The sequence below is a fragment of the Tarenaya hassleriana genome, unplaced genomic scaffold, assembly GCF_000463585.1.
Source record: "Tarenaya hassleriana unplaced genomic scaffold, ASM46358v1 Cleome9, whole genome shotgun sequence".
In the NCBI taxonomy this organism is placed as follows: Eukaryota; Viridiplantae; Streptophyta; class Magnoliopsida; order Brassicales; family Cleomaceae; genus Tarenaya; species Tarenaya hassleriana.
Window position 1 is genome coordinate 3,846,360 of NW_010971389.1, and position 19,951 is coordinate 3,866,310.

At 39.7% G+C, this 19,951-nt stretch overlaps 4 protein-coding genes and 1 long non-coding RNA gene across 5 annotated transcripts in view; 3 read left to right on the top strand and 2 right to left on the bottom strand.

Moving 5' to 3' along the window:
- The window catches only part of LOC104804308, a 4,126-nt gene extending 713 nt beyond the window's left edge, over positions 1–3,413 (top strand). The window contains exons 1-4 of the mRNA XM_010528566.2: positions 1–1,198; positions 1,481–1,686; positions 1,806–2,029; positions 2,111–3,413. The exon at positions 1–1,198 is cut by the window's left edge and continues 713 nt beyond it. Coding sequence (XP_010526868.1) covers positions 1–1,198; positions 1,481–1,686; positions 1,806–2,029; positions 2,111–2,861 — 2,379 coding nt within the window. The 3' untranslated portion in view covers positions 2,862–3,413. The remainder of the gene's footprint in view (positions 1,199–1,480; positions 1,687–1,805; positions 2,030–2,110) is intronic.
- A 2,879-nt stretch (positions 3,414–6,292) lies between these two features.
- On the top strand, positions 6,293–9,547 carry LOC104804310 (probable serine/threonine-protein kinase At4g35230). The gene is made up of 9 exons (XM_010528568.2): positions 6,293–6,722; positions 6,819–6,954; positions 7,062–7,195; positions 7,288–7,393; positions 7,539–7,624; positions 8,084–8,272; positions 8,376–8,540; positions 8,938–9,051; positions 9,133–9,547. The coding sequence occupies exons 1-9, from the start codon at positions 6,393–6,395 to the stop codon at positions 9,373–9,375; spliced, it is 1,503 nt and encodes a 500-aa protein (XP_010526870.1). The 5' UTR covers positions 6,293–6,392; the 3' UTR covers positions 9,376–9,547.
- On the bottom strand, positions 9,375–11,836 carry LOC104804309 (NAC domain-containing protein 35). Its single transcript, XM_010528567.1, has 3 exons — positions 11,564–11,836; positions 11,209–11,477; positions 9,375–11,104 (listed from the first exon to the last, which is right to left on the bottom strand). Exons 1-3 carry the CDS (start codon positions 11,718–11,720, stop codon positions 10,691–10,693), a joined length of 840 nt encoding a protein of 279 aa, XP_010526869.1. The 5' UTR covers positions 11,721–11,836; the 3' UTR covers positions 9,375–10,690.
- A 4,675-nt stretch (positions 11,837–16,511) lies between these two features.
- On the top strand, positions 16,512–19,951 carry LOC104804312 ((R,S)-reticuline 7-O-methyltransferase-like). Its single transcript, XM_010528569.1, has 2 exons — positions 16,512–17,369; positions 19,383–19,951. Exons 1-2 carry the CDS (start codon positions 16,587–16,589, stop codon positions 19,683–19,685), a joined length of 1,086 nt encoding a protein of 361 aa, XP_010526871.1. The 5' UTR covers positions 16,512–16,586; the 3' UTR covers positions 19,686–19,951.
- LOC104804311 lies at positions 18,258–19,376 on the bottom strand. The gene is made up of 2 exons (XR_770331.1): positions 18,599–19,376; positions 18,258–18,511 (listed from the first exon to the last, which is right to left on the bottom strand). It is a non-coding gene; the product is annotated as an uncharacterized LOC104804311 (long non-coding RNA).

The following is a 19,951-nucleotide window of genomic DNA, read 5'->3' on the forward strand; positions in this document are numbered from 1 at the left end:
CTGACCCCCCCGCCACAGAGAAAAGGCGACCCAGAAGGCGGCGGCGGCAATTCGCCCAAGAAAGAGAAGTTACCTCATCATCATCACTCTCACTCGGGTTCGGGTCATCTCGAATTCGATTCGGACTCCGATGACGATGACGATGACGATGACGATGACGATGACGAAGACGAAGACGAGCTGGGTTCCTTGCATCACTCCGATCGTTCGTCTCCTCTGCATCAACACCATCTCGGCGGGGGCGGGGGCGGGGCTCCTATTCCGATCGGGTACATGGACCCGGGTTTTGTCCGTTACCCGAATCCAGAAATGATGGGTCCTCCTTACTCGGGCGGGTTTATGCGAATGAACTACATGAAAAACAAAGCCACACCTCCTTCGGTGGTCTATGAGCAGAGACCCATGAGCCCTCGGAGAGTTTACATGGGCGAATCTTCGTCTGCAACCTCTGCTTATTATCCCTACCCTTATCCTCCCAATTCTAACGCCTCTAATTACCCTTATTTCGGTTATCCGAATTACCCCGGTGGACCGGGACCCGGACCGGGACCCGGATTCTACGGTTCCTCTCCGCCGCGGTATGGGTCTTCGTCGCCGAGTGGTGCATCTTCGTCGAAACCGCCGCCCCCACCGCCGTCGCCGCCGCGAACTTCTACTTGGGATTTCTTGAATCCGTTCGATACGTACGAGAAGTATTACCCTCCGTACACTCCAAGCCGGGACTCGAGAGAGCTGAGAGAGGAAGAGGGTATTCCTGATTTGGAAGACGAGGATTTTCAGCACGAGATCGTGAAGGAAGTACACGAGAATCAGAAGTTCGTGCCCCCGAAACCCGCCGTCGACGACATGGAAGATTCGAGAAAATCCAGCGTCAGCATTGGCAGCGTCCGAGGTGTTGGTGGTGGTGGTGGTGGTGATACTTCTCTGTATCAGACAAGGCCGAGCGTGTCGGTGGAGAACGAGGGGATGGAGTACGAGGTTCACGTGGTGGAGAAGAAGGTCGTTGAGGATGGCAGGAGCGAGGAGCGGCGGAGCAATGCGGCGGCGCGTGGAGGATCCGGCGGCGGAGGGGGAGGTCCACGTGCGGTGGCTGAGGTGGCGAAAGAGATTGAGGATCAGTTCATGAGGGCTGCTGAGTCTGGGAGTGAGATTGCCAAGATGCTTGAAGTGGGCAAGCACCCGTATGGTCGCAAACACGGTAGCTACTGTCTTGTCCTTGACGAGATTATGTTGCAGAAGAGTTTGGTTTTTTGGTTTGGTGGAAATGGAGTGGATATGGTTTGTGTCGACGCAGTAATCATGTGTCATTTTAGGGGATAATCATGCTCGTAACCGTAAATAACTTCTGCAGCTGAAGTACGAATATGTCTGTCCTAAGATGAAACAGAATGTGCATTTCTATTGTCTTTAGCTATTAGGGTATTATCTCAGGTTCTGTTTGGCTAAAAAAAATGGCCCGTGGATTTCGTCTTTTGAACAGCTGCATCCAAGTTGTTGCTCGGAGTCACTCCGTCCCTCTCGATGGTTTCATCTCAGCCCTCTACCTCTGGGAACTCCGAAGCATCTTCTTCGGCTGGGCCCACGTATTTGGACATCGAGGAGGAGCTTGCTTCGAGGTCAAGAAATCTCTCGTCGACATTGCACAAGCTCCACCTCTGGGAGAAGAAGCTTCACCATGAAGTCAAGGTGTGTTTCTTCTGATCTGATACATGCCCTGTTTCAGACATCAAGATGTGTCCTGTTTCATGTTTTGAAACGTTATAAACTAGTAGTTCTTTCTTTACATGATGCTTCCTCTGGTCCAGGCCGAGGAAAAATTGCGAGTAGCCCATGATAGAAAGTTGAGGAAGCTGAAGCGATTGGACGAAAGGGGTGCCGAGGCTCATAAAGTAGATTCAACCCGAACTTTGGTCAGGAGTTTGTCCATGAAAATAAGGATTGCGATCCAGGTTGTCGACAAAATATCGGTGACAATTAACAAGATAAGAGACCAAGAGCTATGGCCTCAACTGAACGAATTGATTCAAGGGTAAGCTTAACAGGACTGGGGCTGTGTTTTTTATATGACGATCTCATCGCTATCAGATGTTGATTTCATTTCCCTTTTCAGGCTTACCAGAATGTGGAAATCGATGCTTGAATGCCATCAGAGTCAATGCCAAGCCATTAGGGAAACTAGAGGTTTAGGCCCGATTAAATCTGGCAAGAAACTCGGTGATGATCATCTCGAGGCCACGAGGATGCTTGGACATGAACTTATTAACTGGATCTTGGGATTCTCGAGTTGGGTCATCGCGCAAAAGGGCTACGTAAAAGCCTTGAATAACTGGCTTCTGAAGTGTCTTCTCTATGAACCCGAAGAAACGCCTGATGGAATCGCCCCTTTTTCACCTGGTCGGATGGGGGCTCCCCCGATTTTCGTGATCTGTAATCAGTGGTCTCAAGCTTTGGACAGAATATCGGAGAAGGAAGTTATCGAGGCTATGCGTAGTTTCACCACGAGCGTGCTCCAGCTCTGGGAGCAAGACAGGCTCGAGATTCAGGAGAGGATGACGGCAGATAACAGGGATCTGGAGAAGAGGGTCAGGAACTTGGACCGGGAAGAACAGAAGATACAGAAAGAGATCCAAGCCTTGGAAAAGAAAATGGTTCTGGTGGCGTCAGGAGAAGGGAATAATAACCTCTCCTTATCCGGTAACGTTGTCTACCAGAGCGACACGAGCAACGACAGTCTGCAGGGCAGTCTGCAGCGCATTTTCGAGGCAATGGAGAGCTTCTCGGCCGAATCTACGAGAGTATACGAGGATCTATTGCAGCGGGCAGAAGAAGAAAGCGTCTCGCAAGAGCCCGGAGGAGACTGATAAGTTTCAGCGGTAAGAGATCTGACGATATGCAGATTGCCTATATGGTATGATGGCCATGAAGAGATTCTTGTGCCTGTTACATCTTAATTCGAGGCTCGGCCCTGGTTCCAATGGTCGAAGGCCGGTTTTTGAGGAAGGAAATACGTATATATACAGTTACCGTGTTTTTTCGAGCAATGGGGAAGGAGCACGGATCGAGATGATTCCAGAGGCCGGGAAATGGGAAGGGCGGCACGGGCTTAACAGCCGGGTTCTCGGGTTTGTGGTTACAGGTTACATGCCATCTTCCAAAACCAGATCGTCATTCAGGAAATGAGCATATATATATATAAATGACATAATCCTTTGGTTGAGTTCTTGAGGTGACGCAAGTCACTGATATGCTGACGAGGAAAATGATACAATGAAGTAAACCCCTTCTGTGTTTTTATTTTGCTCGGTGTATATACATACGTTTTGGAGAAATCCAAACCCAGGAATATTATTGATTTTCAAGAACAAGATGAATCTGTCTGAAAGCAACACTTTAAATTCTACGTGAGATTTTAATCTTTGGGAAAAGGGTTTCGTAGTTTTTTTTTTTTGGTCTTTAAAAAAATGTGTTGAAGCACGCATTTGTGAATTTGGTTTAAATTGGTTTGATTTGGTTTAGTACGTATAGATTCGTTAAAAAATGTCTAAATGCCAAATTAAAAACAATAAAATAATTTTATTTTTCTTCTGTTTATGCAACGCATGAAATGTGTAACGATTCGGATATATGTCATTGAGGAAAAAAAAAGGGTATATGTAATCAATCATTTGTAATAAATAGAAACACGGAATCCAAATTCCAATAATGCGTTTTCCTCGTTCCTCAAAGTTGCCGTGCCAAACATGATCAACGTGAAAGACGTCTCATCTCATGCAAAAAAAAAAAAAAAAAAAGAGTAAAATATATAAAGCAATAAGCCGGCATTTCATATTATATAATCCAATGATGTCTATTAGCAACAATCTCATAAAAATAAAAAGCTATACAAGTTTAAGTAAACCTATAATCTTTTTATATAAAATACTAAGTTTGATTTTTTTAAATAATATCAATTTTTTTGAAATAATAATATTAAACGATAATACACTCTAAAATGATATTAGTAATAGTTAAAATATTTAAATTTTAAAATATTCAGTAAAAATTTATATAATTTTTAAAATATTATTATTTAGATAAAATTTTATGAATATTTATACGCAAGTTTCGCACAATCGTTGCATTCATATAAAAAAAATGATATATTTTATTTAAAACTGATTTATGTATATGTATAATAATATAAAAAAGACAGTATAATGGGATAGTGCTTGAGCATTTAATCATAAAAAGCCAATTGAAAAACTGACAAAAACCCTATTTGAATTTGAGAATCTTGGAGTGGATTCAACAGCAGCATGAAGAATTTCTTTTGATGCCTTTTCAACCCAAACAGCCCTTCCATCTCGTAAAGCTGAATCTCTCTCCGTACTCTCCATAGATTCTGTCTTATGGATAACAACATCCACGCAAAGTTAAAAAAACAGATGAACATTATTGTTCTTGAACTGACATTCCGTGAAACTCATTTGTTCGATATCTAAAGTTTTTTATTCTGAAAAAAAAGAAAGAAATACATCTATCCATTAAAAATAAATCTTGTTAGCAATTATTATGTATTAAATTAATACATGAATTTTAAAAATTTTAGAAAAATATACAGAATTTTTTTATATCGGTTTTATTTGACGTAAATTGTTTTCGAAGTATCTAAAAATTCCGTTTATTTTTTATGAGTTTTTTTTTTTGTAAAATTCATGTATTTTAATCAAGAGTTCATATAATCTTTTTTTTTGGAATTTTAAATGTATACATTTTGTAATCGACACTTTGATTAGAAAATTAGAAAGTGTAAGGATAGAAGTGAAGAAATGAGGAAGGGATAGTCCTACACTTACTTAGGAACAAGTCATTCGAAATGATTTGAATGTGTTGCAAATCTCGAAGGATATGACGCAAAACCGAAATGAGTGAAAAAAAATTATGTGGCCGACCCCAATTAATAAACTTGGGATTAATGCGATGTTGATGTTGATGTAAAATGTATACACTAATTAAGAGTAGATAATATTATAATACATGTTTATGGTTAAATGTTGGTTAATTGATGTTGGTTTGGTTTAGTTGGTTAGGTTTTGTATGGTGTTTCTTTCTTTCTCTCTTTGTATTTAAGACACCATATTTTCATTTTGATGAACACACAACCGAAAATTCCTAAACCTTCTCTCTATTTCTTTAATATCAAAAGATAATAAATGTGTGTATTTAATGAGATTTTTCTATAGAGTTAATATTGTTAGATTATAAAAAAAAAACTGATATAATCTAATAGATGTGAAGATTCCTTGAGAAAGATTATTTGGAAACGATCTATGGTGATAGTCCGAGTGGTATTGAAAATGAACAAGAGAATTTGTGGAAATTTTCTCATACTTTCAAATTGAAGAAGAAAAATGTTTTTATACAATCGGAACAACGGGCGCCTAACTAAAATTCGAAGTAAGGGCAAAATGGTAAAATGACACTAAAATGTTAAAACCAGAAATTATATATCTAAACAAAAAATAACGCGAAATCGACTAAACCAATTCTTCATCTTTAAGCTCTTGTCTTCGCGTTTCTACACTTCGACACTTCGGTTGAGAAATTCTTCTCCTTAATACCCCTCAAGATGGAGTATAGAGGTTATAAATACTCATCTTGGAGAGCAAAAACCAAAACTGATCAATAGTAGTCGATTTCATCAAAATGTCTGCAATGTTCCTTTCCAGAAATGTATAATGGTTTAACGAAACCCACCTTCAGCTGCTCATGTATATAATGGCAATCAAGCTCAATATATTTTATACGTTTATGGTACACCGTATTATTAGTAATTATCACAAAATAGAGGGATAGGCAATGGAAGATGTTGAAAAAAATTGATAAATTTTCGAATTATTAAAAAAATTATGAGAACGAAATATTATAGTTTATTTAATTTTATATTAGAGAGTTTAGTTTGATCTCTAAAGACATGTGGCGACATGTGGCAGCTGCAGAGAACAAAAGGAATGAAAATAAAAATTATGGAGCCAATAAAAAAAGGAAAAAAAAGGGAGAGAAATTGGAAAGCCATTTTATTGTTAAGGAATCCAGAAGTTAAGTTTGGAGTATGAACAATGTAATAATGTTTCTTGATGATATGTGTGTTAAAAGGTAAGAAAATCTCATGCAAGACGTAAACTGTCAGTATTCTCTTTTTTTTTTTTTTTTTCTAATTCTACCATAATGACAACTAGGAGACGGTCTCAGAAACTAACCAACCACAAAAGTACAAAGAAATTTAAAAAAAAATAAATAAAGACCCGATTTTTATTTTTCCACCACTCTCTCTCATCTTCCACTTACGAGGAACCAGGAAGACAGAGAGGAAGAACATTTGTGAACTCGCTTTCCCCCCGTGCGAGAGAATCATGGGTTGTTGTCTATCATCATTTTCAGGGCAAGACTCGCTTCGGAGAGATCAATCCCTGCAGCACCAGCAGCAACCGGCGGACCACCATGACGCCGCGCCGTCGGCGGCCGGTGGGCTCGAAAATGGCGGCGGCGGAGTCCCGTCGTTTTCGGAGTTCTCCTTCGCCGACCTGAAGGTGGCGACCAACAACTTCAGCTCCGACAACATCGTATCAGAAAGCGGCGAGAAAGCCCCAAATCTTGTCTACAAGGGCAGATTACAGAACCGCCGTTGGATCGCCGTGAAGAAGTTCACGAAGATGGCTTGGCCCGATCCTAAACAGTTCGCTGTACACTTCATCTCTTTCTTCTGAAAATTCCGTCAAATTGATTTCTTTTTTGGTGGGTTTCTCATGGGACTGCAAATTCACGAGTGGGTTTTTCAGGAGGAGGCATGGGGAGTTGGGAAATTGAGGCACAAGAGACTGGCGAACCTGATAGGGTATTGCTGCGATGGTGATGAAAGGCTTCTCGTTGCAGAGTTCATGCCAAACGATACACTTGCTAAGCATTTGTTTCACTGTATGGCTTTGGTAGATCTTTCATCTAATATTTTTAGGGTTTTGCATCTTTTAGGTCCGATTAAGTTTAAGTTTCTTGCTGAAGATTCATCTTTATACAATCTGCAGGGGAAAATCAAACCATCGAATGGGCATTGAGGTTACGTGTAGCTTATTACATTGCTGAAGCTCTTGGATATTGCAGTAGTGAGGGTCGGCCATTGTACCATGACTTGAATGCTTACAGAGTTCTCTTCGACGAGGTTATTCTCTTCCCCGAGGAATTTTCGTGCTCAAGTATTTTACGAGTTTGCTCGTTTAGGACGTTGAACTGTAATCTCGGTGGATAATGTAGGACGGGGATCCTCGTCTTTCCTGTTTTGGATTGATGAAGAACAGCCGGGACGGTAAAAGTTACAGCACGAATCTTGCTTATACACCGCCCGAATATCTAAGAAACGGTATATATCAATTCACTGGTTTTGGCATGAAGTGCTTTGTTTCATGATTTTGATGCAGGAAGAGCGACAGATTAAGGAGTAACTTGTTCATACTGCACAGATTAAGGTTACCGTTTAATTATCGGAAATCTTCTTCGTGTTGTAGGAAGAGTGACTGCTGAAAGTGTTATTTACAGCTTCGGCACCGTCCTTCTTGATTTGCTTAGCGGAAAGCACATCCCTCCGAGCCATGTAAGCCTTACCCGCGTTTGCGCAAAGACATTGTTTCTTCTCCGTGTCTCCTAAACTTGACTAGAAATCGACACATTTTTGTTCTTTATCGGACTGTTAGTTCTTTTTAATCCGCTCGATAGTTACTCGAAGCATATTCTCCTCGTATGCCCGCTAGATGGACCGATGCTTCATAGTCAACGCTTAGCTTGTCTTTGTGGTGATAAGTTCTCGGGATCTCGGTTATTTCCGCATGCCCTGCAATATCTTATGTAGTAAGCTGCAGCTTTCGGGATTGGTTTCCCTTTTCGTTCACAATACATTGTGAATTCCGGCTTTATATATGGTATCTGCTTCATACTTTGCATGGTTTCATCTTATCTCGAAAGAGCATAATGCAGAACGTTTCCGAGGGTTTGGCTTTCGTGACGGGCGAGAAAATTGTTCTGGAATTAACCAGTTGATATCATCTGGTTATAGGCTATTGACATGATACGCGGGAAAAATATTGTTCTATTGATGGATTCACATCTCGAAGGAAATTTCTCCACCGAAGAAGCTACGGCTGTCGTTGAACTTGCTTCTCGGTGTTTACAGTATGAGCCTCGAGAGAGGCCCGGCACAAAGGATCTTTCCGTGGCCCTTTCACCTTTGCATACTAAATCCGATGTATGAAGGCTTGTGTCCTTTTTTCGGAGTTCGGGGTGTTCAAGTTTTCTCCCGGTTCGTGCATGACTGCATTCCTGTTTCTGATTGGTTTTCGGGTTTGCAGGCTCCGTCTTACGTAATGCTCGGAATCACAAAACACGAGGAGGCACCTTCGACCCCACAGCGTCGACTTTCACCAATGGGCGATGCGTGTTCAAGAATGGATCTCACTGCAATTCATCAAATCTTGGTGATGACACATTACAGGGACGATGAAGGAACAAACGAGGTAACGATTACGATACTCGTGACCCAAGACTCTTGTATGGGCACGGGTCGGTTACTTTGACATTCTTGTGTTACCCGAATATATCGGATCTGGTAGCCGTGATAATTTTCGACTATCTTCGCGTACCCAAATCCACGTTTCAAATACAAAACTTCCAATTCTTTTTTACAAAATATGTATGGATTGGTTTGGGTCGAGTATCCGGAATTTTCAGATTACTTGAACTTGAACCCGAGATTTTCGATAGACTCGATGATTCAAAATCCGAGTTTTTTTAAATGTCAATTTAGTGTTCATTGGGGTATCTGCGGGTAACACTCGTCTCCCGCGCAAATACCCAAATCAAAACTCGATTTTTCGGGTTTTATCAATAACAAAACCCGATCTCATCTTTCAGTTATCTTTCCAAGAATGGACGCAGCAGATAAAAGATATGCTGGATGCCCGGAAACGCGGGGACTATGCTTTCCGGGACAAAGACTTCAAGACCGCCATCGACTGTTACTCTCAGGTAACAATGGCATCTCCATCTTCATCTGCATTTTCTTTCCTTTTGCTGAAAACATGTATTTTTTTGTTTTGTTGCTTGCAGTTCATAGACGTAGGAACGATGGCGTCGCCAACTGTATTGGCAAGGCGTAGCCTATGCTATCTGTTGAGTGACCAGCCGGACGCAGCTCTCCGGGACGCCATGCAAGCTCAGTGCGTCTATCCCGATTGGCCCACTGCCTTTTATATGCAGTCCGTCGCTTTAGCCATGCTCAACATGCAAACCGACGCATCCGATATGTTGAACGAGGCAGCTTCGCTCGAAGATAAGAGAAAAGGGTCTTGATTTTTTTTTCTTTTTTTTTTCCCCGAGGTTCTTCTTCTTCTTCCTTTTCAGGCGACGAGGAGAAGCGAAGGAAGTAATAATTGCTGTGATAGTTTTCCTTAGTGAAGAAACTGTGTAAATGAACTGAAACATGCTGTTTTTTTTCCTGGTTTTGGGGAATATGTTCACACAAGGGATGAGTTTTTTTTTTTTTAATCCATTCAATGTGCAAATTCTTCACTTCGCCCTCAAAACTGTTCATGTAGCTGAGCATCGGGAAGGAGTGAAAAAAAGAAGAAGATAACTTCGGATCTGAAGGAGCGGCTTGACCACACCATTGGAGAGACAAGACAGCTCTTGTGCTTCACTGTCGTGCGTCAGTGTACGAGACTGACTTTGTTTGTTACATATGGAACCCTAGTTTAATACTTCACGATATGGATGGCTGGAGGGAGACATTGTTTTTCTTCATCTCCTTGCGATTTTTCTCTTCCTTCGACATTTTTTTCCCGCGGAAATCAGACCAGACCAATCGATAGAAGAACAAACAACACATGAAAAGGTCAGGTAAACCCTAACCACAATAGGAGGAGAAACAGTGGGATAAGAAGAGAATCAGATCTGGGAACACAAAGAAGAAGGGGAAGAAGAAAGAAAAAAAAGAGAGAATCCTTGCCAAAGCTTCATCGTTGTTACAATGGTTCCGGTGCGGAAGGACGACGAGGTGCGAGTGGGACATCCACATCGAGTGGATTTCGCAGGTAAAAGCTAATGGGTCGACGGTTAATCTCGGAGTCAACCCTTCCATGGTCGTCATCGTCAAGCTCAAGTGGACCGGAATTGGCTGCTCGAAACGTAAAGCCAAGGGGCATTCAGCTGTTGATAAGGACAAGTTCACAGCCCGAGGATGTTCTGCAAAACGTCGATTGATCGATCTGCATAGGTTTGTGTTTGAGATTCTGATCCGATGTAGATTAGTTCTTTCTGGGCACTTCGTGGATCGATCGGCTTCACATTCCTGTGGGGTTTAGTTTGAACAGTTCTGTTCCCTATCCATGAATCCAGAATTGCTGATGTCGCCCATATCTGTGTTCAAAGTTGTGATCTTTTTTCGCCATTGCAGTTAAAATAAGCTGTGTGTATATATATCTCTTGGTAACATAATATCACATCTGAATTTTAGTTACAATGACTCATAAATCTGATCAATACATGTTGTGGAGACGAGATTGAAGCTGGTCAAGATTGTGGGTGTTCTTCACAGGCGAGGGATGGATGGAATCAAGACCTAGTTAATTAATCATATGGCTGAGTGGCAACATTGTTGTTGACGTACCTAAAAGTTCAGTAGGTTAACTATAGGGGTAAGATTCTGCAGCCATGGGCTTATGCTCAAGAGCGGGTCCTGTCCCCAATCTGTTCCTGATTTAGGGACCTGCAGCTCGGGTAAGCTTCCAAAGGGCAGCTTCAGAGACGAGGAAGGACCCTTGCCTTCCTCGTTCTCTACGTGGCTTTCTTGGATCGAGATTTCGTTATTTTCTTCCATGGCTACCACTTGAGGTAACTGAGGAGTAGGAATGTGAGCTATCAAGTCGTTCTGTGTACCGCAGGACGCCATTGTCTCAGACGATGACAGAGGAGATGTTGGGTATGTCTGGCTTGCTTTCCCTTCCATCTCATCCATGGCTGCTCTTTGCTCCAACACTTTCCGAGAAGTTGCTTTTCTGTATATCTTACACAGTACAACATCCTGCGGATTTCAGGTGAAGAGATGTGAGACAAGCAAGAAAGGGTGCAAGTATCGCCCGATCACAGATGAGTATACAGATTCAGGGAGGAGATCTTCTAAGGTACCTTGGGCAAGGGGCAACTGTCTGGTAAGCGGTACTCGTTCATGACCCAATCAGTTTTGTTCCCTCCAGGCGCTCTTCCTCGATAGAACACAAGAGTCTTCCTCAGACCGATCACACGTTTTGGTTCGGACAAGCTCACGATTTTACGATCAGATCCCGTAGCTTTCCAGTACCCTTTGGCAGTTGTCCTGCTCGGCCTCCCTCCAGTGCCATGCTTCCTGTCCCTCGGCACGAAGAAATACCATTCCCTCTCCCCAATCTTCGACAGCCCTGCATGAAATTTAAGACACACAGGATCAGACCTCACAATCACACGACATGTGTCTGGAAGATTTTGTGAAGCGGAAGCAGCATACCAGGTAGATCCCAAGGATCGTAGTGGTAGATGTTAAGGAAACCGATCACTTCGATGCACGATCTCTTGCCATGGATCATGTTCCTGAGGTAGAAACTAAGCAGCTCCTCTTCAGTGGGGTGGAACCTGAAACCCGGTAGCTCATTCTCTTTCGCCATTGACGCTCATCAACAGGTTTCTGCAAGTTATAAGCTTAATTATGTTCTGTGTGAACTTGTTGGTGAACTCTTAGGCGATGCCTTTATATACATGTATGTGTGTATATATAGGTAGGAGATGAATGGTGATTAACAGAGGTTGAAAGGTATCTGTCTGTGTACCCATGTAAGGGTGAGTGCATGTTTTTTCCAAGGAGGAGACCAAGTCAGTCAAGAGAGGACGTGGAGGCAGATACATTCAAGTCTTGATCGAATGTTTTCTCCTCCTTCTTCTTCAGTGTAATGATGCTTTGAGAGAGAGAGAGAGGAGGTGGAGCCCACGCGCTTTTGCAGGAACCATACAAAAGGTCATGAGAAGTGGGCCACCCCTCTCTACGAGATTTTCTTCCTTTTGCCTTGGAAATTTCAGTGTTATGCCAAAGATTCTTCCATCCTCATTTCATCTTTTATTCGTCACCTTTTCGGAACGACAAAAACAATTACATAATTTTTTTTTAAAAAAAAAAACATAACATTTGGTTCTTCATACTTTTATTTTTGTAAAATCCATTAAAATTTCTGAATTTATAAAATAGTGAAAAACTAATTATTAAACTTTTCAGTTCATAAATTTATTTCTAAACTTACAAAATATAACTTTATAATTATCAAACTTACAAAATACATCATTATAATTTTCAAATTAATTTTGTATATTAACGTTGTTAAGTTTTTTTCTAACACCAATTAAAAAGTTTAGAAATTATAATGATACATTTTACAACTTTGAAATTAAATTTATCAAATAAAAAAATTGAGAATTAATTTTTTTTATAATTCAATTTAGAAATTTTTTTTCCAATGTGTGGTGGTAAGTTTTTTGTTGTCTCCTCGTTTCTTAGTCTTACATTGCAAGTTTGATGTCTCCTCCACTGATATTTATTTATTTGTTTTTTTTCTATGTGGAAGAAGTCAACTGTAGACTTCCCCATACATGGTTCATGTGACCAAAATTCGTCAAGTTAGCACGTAAGATTTTTTTTTTCTACTTACCAAAAAAAAAAAGATTTTTTTTCCTTATCAAAATTAGGAATTTATGTATTTTTTGGACAAAATGAAACGGTTGAAGTTTTTTTGACAAAAATTTAGTTTAGTGATTAATTTGTCAAAATTATAAAAGCTAGAGGTTTTTTATTGGAATTTTCAAATATTCCACGAAGTGTATATTGGATGAAGGAAGAATGTTTATTCCTCGGTTCAGCCAAAACAAATTATTTTATTTTATAAAAAATGCATTCAAATATTTGTATAAAACTAACTCACAATGATTTATTAAATCCAATTGGCTTTCTCTCTAGAGCATTGGTTGGATAAGAGATCAAGATACCGTCTTTATTTAACAAAATGTTCTGCATAACTGAATTTCTAATTAGAATTTGGACCGACATATGATTGTATATTTTTTTTATATGATGTGTAATAACGACATTGAGACCCATTTTTATATATTAGTCCTTCCATTTATCAGAATCTACAAGTGATCATTTATGTAATTAGTCTCTTTTAATTGCCCATTTGGAATTTATTTAAAAGAATAGTTTATCACACTTTCAAAATAATAGTTTAAAGTGGAGAAATATTTTACTAAAATTTATTTGCCAAAATATTACACAATGAAATCGGAGTTTAATATTCTGCCATTTTATGTAGGGGTGGGCATTTCGGGAAACGGTTCGGGTTCGGGACGGAATAGATCGGTTCGGTTCTTTCGGTTTTACAAAAATAGGTACCAATCGGGTTTTTTATTGTATTCGGTTCGGTTCGGTTTCGGTATCGGTTCGGTTCGGTTCCGGGTTTTATTAAAAAAAATGTTAGATTTCCTTTAAAAATATTCGGTTTTTCGAGATTTTTAAAGTTCGGTTCGGTTCGGTTCGGTTCCGGGAAAATTCGGTTCTCTAAAAATGGTACCGTTCGGGAAATAACAACGGTTTCGGGTCGGGAAAAATACCGTTTTAACGGTTCGGTTCGGTCCGGTTCCGAAGAACCGAACCGAAACGCCCAGCCCTACTTTTATGGATGAAAAAGTAAAGTGTTGACCGACTTCCTATTTATTTAAAAGCGATTTGACTTGAGAAGTCTTCTCCAAAGACAGACAAATGCGTGGGGGGTCCATCGCGAATCTGTGGTCAATTTTTTTTTAGGAAGGGAATTTCGTTATTCGTTCGGTTATTGAACAATGTATACGAATTAGTTGTTATCTCATATTGATTTCCTTTTAATTTCGGTTTTTATAAAAAAAATGTTATTTTTTCAAATTTTTAATATTCGATTCGTTTTATAATATTCAGTTTTCTAAAGTATCGTGGTCCAAGAATTTTAAACGGTTCAGTTAAATTTTTCAATTCGTTCCGATTAGATTCCGAGGAATAGAAAGGAAATATTATCAAATAATTTTTTTATTCATCTATTACTGCATATGCATAAAAGTACATTAGAAATGAGGGCTAAGTATATAAAATTTAAAATTTTCATATAAATAATCCACTCGGCTTCATAATATTCGATTTTCCAAAATATAAAGTTATAGTTGAATATATTTTTAAAATATTTTATTTGATTTGCGAACCCCATTTGTTAGGCTAGCGAGATTGGACCAAACATTTTTCACACGTGTCGCATTCTTGGACTTCAACGAGAATCGATGTTGTACTTGATTTGTTCATTTGTTTTGCCTTAGTATGGGCCGTTAGCGAGTCGGTATGGCCCATAAGCCTTTTGTGGGCTCTATTAGATTTCACCAAACCATATTTATTGGCCCAACACAATCAACAATCTTCAAAAAGCAAAACTCAAAACACGAGATTCACGACGATGTGGGCCGCCACTCGAGACAGAGGGTTTCCCAATCACTATCATTGCGAAAATCAAGGAATCGTGAAAGGCCAAATCTTTGATGACGGCCCTCACCATTAATGGCTATATATTTAATCTAAAAGCAGGAAAAATGTTAAACTAAACCCACTTAGTTTTGTCGGTCAATATTATTTTGATTATAAATACTAAATCATGTATAGACTATTTAGTTTTTTATCTCTAAAAATCCATTCGACTCCGAATCTAATACGCTTTCTGTGACAACCCAGAGTACCGTAGGAGGGCGGAGAGTGATCGCCGGTGCAGAGGCACGGACAAGGGACGGCTCCTGATGAGCTTCTGGGTAGGGGGTACAGGGATGAATCGAACACACCGGAATGAGAGAGATCCAAGGGCTGTATAGGTATGTGACTATACGGTCTAAGATAACATAAAAGAATTAGTTGAGCTACTCATAGCAACAAGGTGCACCTACCTTGTTGGTTGACTATCCCGAAAGAACTCCAAAGTTAAGCGTGCTGGCTCTGGAGCAATCTCAGGATGGGTGACCTATTGGGAAGTGTCTCGGTATGCGTGCGAGTGAGTACAAAACACGCTGAAAGATCTCGGGTTGCTGTGTGAGGGCAATTTCAACAATTCGTAGCGGTTTCGGGTCGTTACACTTTCTAATTTTTCTTAAATCAAATTGTTAAATTCTAATTTAATCCGATTTTTATAAGAAATCAAAATAAATATTGAATGAATAGCCGAGTTTTAAATATACTATTTCAAGTGAAAATTCAGTCTAAACTAAAGCTACACGTAATAAAATCTTGATACAAAAATTGAAAGAAAAAAACGACTAAATATAGCGTGAAACCTTAAAAAAACCTTAAATAAACGACTAAAGTGCTGATTTGATACCTCATCAATGATCGCATAAACCTGAAGGAAAGTGTCGGATTTGTTTATTGGTGCAAGTGTTTATTTTTTTAAGAATGCTTGAAATTATATATTAAAAATATAATTGTGCCGTGCCAAATATATATATATATATATGGACGACTAAGACTTTTGGTGGGTAAGATTGCCCGATTGAGGTATTGGTGTATATAATCCTTTATATATATAGATCTTCATTCCACTGTTAAATACATAATTATAAAGCTTTTGTATATACTCTAAGAGTTAATATATCTTTGTATTGTATTTAGTCATTATCAAGTTCTTTAGGACTGATCGAATTCAATAAAATCAAATAATATATCATTTTGTTTGAATCGGATTACATATATAAATCGACGATTTTTAAAAACTAAATTAACGGGACATACGAAATTTGAACCGAGTTACATGATTGATGGTAATCGATTGAAGATTCGGACATGAGAAATTCCATGTACACAAATACCCTTCGTCTCTTTAGTTTCATGTATTTATAGCCCATAGGCTAAGAAGTTGTCTTCTCGGTTATTCAATTACATGTCATTTAAATATGCAATTACTAAATATTGGAAATTCACTGTTTTGTCAGACCGTTAAGCATTTTATATGAAAACAAGATATTCGACGAGACTACGATATTTGTATGATTTAACGTCTTAAAAGTTCCAGGTGGCATTACGATTTTCTAATTAATTTCTTTTTTTATTACTAATATAATTATCAAACGGTCAATTTGGGAATCGAATCAATCGACCAAAACAATAAAAGTCTGTCCTAGAATTAATCATCATGTCGGGCTTTAAATTGTTCTAAGACTCCATGATTGTATTTTTTTCACACTTTTTAAAGAATTATAAAAAATCATATATACATGTCCTCATTAATTTATAATCTAATTAATACTCTAGTCAAGTTGAGCATTAAAATCAAGGATAAAATTGGAAATTTAAAAAAAATAATATGAAAACGGAGGGAGTATGTCTTCCCATTATAAAAACCCTAAAAACCTATCAAGCACATCTCACTCATTCCCAAAACCAAGTGGCACCTTTTGCATTTCCCAATTCTACCAAAGAAATAAAAGAAAAAATGCAAGAAAACGGCAAAACGCTGCGAAATAGGGTTTACGAGGAAGAAGACGAAGAAGCCAAAGCTTCGACAGAGATATGGAGATACGTGTTCGGTTTCACGGACATGGCCGTGGTGAAGTGTGCGATCGATCTCAAGATTCCAGAAGCCATTGAGAACCATACCTCACAGCCCGTCACTCTAGCAGATCTCTCCACCGCCGTCTCTTCGTCGCCTCCGCCGCTCCTCCGCCGCATCATGAGGTTTCTTGCCCACCGTGGCATCTTCAAAGAAGTTCTTACCAAAGATGGCATTGTCGGATACTTAAACACACCTCTCTCTCGCCTCATGATGAGCAAATCAATGGCTCCTTTTATCCTCCTCGAGACCACCCCCGTGATGCTGGCGCCATGGCTGAACCTGAGCTCCGTCGTCTCGGCCGTGTCCGGCGAGGGTTCTCCTCCGTTCGACGCGGCTCACGGAAAGGACGTGTGGGCTTACGCGGCGGAGAATCCCGGCCACAGCGAGATCATCAACCAGGCGATGGCATGCGACGCGAGGCGAGTGGTGCCTGCGGTGGCCGGCGCGTGCGCGGACGTGTTTAACGGCGCGTCGACGGTGGTTGACGTCGGCGGTGGAAACGGTGAAGCATTGGGTATACTGGTGAAGGCGTTTCCGTGGGTAAAAGGCTTGAACTTTGATCTCCCTCATGTCGTGGAAGCTGCGGAGAAGTTCGACGGCGTTGAGAACGTTGGTGGTGACATGTTTGACTCTGTTCCTAATGCCGACGTTGTCTTCATCAAGGTTACTAGCGTCATTAACTCCGTTGCTTAAATATATATATATATATACACACACCATTAATACGGAATCTATAAATTTTTGTGGGGCAAGATACTTTAAAGATAGAAAATATTGTGTTATAATCCAATCAAAAAATTATTGTGTCATAAAAAAATATATATATAGCACTACATATTAACATATGGCCTAAAATATAGTAATACTATAACATAAAAACAAAATACAATTAATAACATGCATAAGGCAAATGGTTTCTGGTCTTCATGAGAGGTGAAACTACAACTAATTAATTATCATTGTTTCGTTTGTAGACTGAAATACTTAACAACGCACTCATAAATCACTCAAAATCAGTTCTTTTCATTCAAGGAAATCTGACTACTACAACAAAGAGATAGTTGCAGTAAAACCCAGACGCACCACACTACCCTTGAGTGTTAGCCCTCCTATGACATAAAATCTACTGATTCAACACACAACTTGTGTGAATCCTCACTCTCTCGTTCTGGGTTTTTTCAGATTACTGTTGAGAACTCCCCCTCAGAATAATCTCACTCACCAGAATTAAAACCGTAAAGAACAAAAGACTATTGCACTCTCTAAATTGTATTCTCTTAAGCTCTGCCTTTTCTGCTCTTCCTTATCGTCCTTATATAACTTCATCTCCAGCTCCGATTGTTTGTTGATTTGATTTTATCTTCTTCTCCAAAGTTGTTGGCCAACTCTATCTTCAAGATTCCATCCTTATCTCTTCCATGAATATCTCCCTTTAGAATCTTCTCAGATTTACTCAGATTCACCTACGTCAACAACCTCAACTTCCTACAAAAACAACCTTAAAATCTTTCCCATTTTGGATTTTTCAACTCATGCACTCAATCTTCACGATTAGAGAAAGAGAACCATTAAAACATCATATTAAATTCTCGGGTCAGCAAAAAGGTTAAAAAAGGTTCACACAAACACCCTACATAGACGCTAGTCAGGGAACTTTGACTTTTAGTTCGAAACTGTCTTCTCAGCATCACTGTTCTCTGCTAGGATCCTTTGCTTAGACGTGCTTGCCTTAGCTGCTGAGTTGAGTTCCTCTTCTTCATCTTCTTCGTCCTCTTCATTGTTATGACTAGCTGAGACTTCTCCCCCTGTGCATGAGTTAAAATTCAAAATCAAGGTCAGAATTTACCTGGCATGTGTTGAACAGAAGGTGAAACATCAGAGTAACCCATTACTCTTGTTTTCCGCCAGGAGTCCGCGAATTTGAGAGCGAAGTATCTGACATCTCTGAGTTTGCTTCCTCAAGATCATCTATATTTCCAGAAGTTCTTTTTCAGTAGTTTTTAACATCAAGATTTCATCCTTATCTCTTCCATGAATATCTCCTTTTAGAATCTTCTCAGATTTACTCAGATTCACCTGAGTCAACAACCTCAACTTCCTGCAAAAACATCCTTAACATAGACATCAATCTTATATTATCAAAGAATATGCAAATGAAAACTTTGTTTGAAGTAACCAAAATCGATCAACAAAAAACAATAAATTAAGAGAATATCTGAGAAACAAGGGTTAGGGATTTTGTGAAATTAAAAAATTAAGGTCAATATCATTGATCATCTTCAAGACATTAGTAGAGATAGTGAGTGTGATTAGGTCGCATATATATTTGCTTTCTATTTGTAGTAATTTTTGTATATGGTCCCCCCTCCACCCCCAAAAATGAAAAGCTGGATCTGCCACTTGAGTTATGTGGTCATGTATGTTCATGACAGCAAAAACATAAATGCCATGTTCTTCAGAAGATGATAGGCCATGCATGATACGTTGGCCAGACAAATATTATAAACCATGCATGTTAGATTTAATTACCGACCACACCACATATTAATGGGTTGAGTCAATGTAATCAATCTAATGTACCTTGAGCTTTAATGGCATCGATCGGTCATATACATATATATATATATATATAGTTGGTTATTATGAAAAAGGATCTTAATTAATGCATGGTGGCAGTGGGTGTTGCATGACTGGGGGGATGAGGAGTACGTAAAGATACTGAAGAAATGCAGAGAAGCGATCCCCAAGGAGGAAGGGAAGGTGGTAATAGTGGAAGCTGTGGTGGGAGAGAAGAAGAAGGGCGACAGGTTAGAGTATGCGAGGCTGATGCTGGACATGGTGATGATGGCTCATACGACCAGAGGCAGAGAGCGAACATCGGAGGAGTGGGATCATGTCCTTACCGCAGCTGGATTCGCCCGTTACGAGATACGAGACATAAACGACGTTCAATCCGTCGTTGTTGCTTACGTGTCTTAGCCCAAAAATGGTGAAAAAGAAGCCTAAGAAAGAGATTTCCAATCATTTCATTTGAAGTAGATCAATTGTGATTTCAATAACAAGGGGTTTGTGTTTTGATCGAGTTTGGAATAGTTGCGTGCATGTGCATGAGATGGATCCTACAATGGCCGAAGTGTGACCTCTTTGCATCTCTTTGTTTTCTTTCTAATGTTCTTGTGTTGTGTGTCCACAGAGAAAATTAGGTTGCGCCGTTACCCTATACAAATAGAGTGGTTGCGATTTTC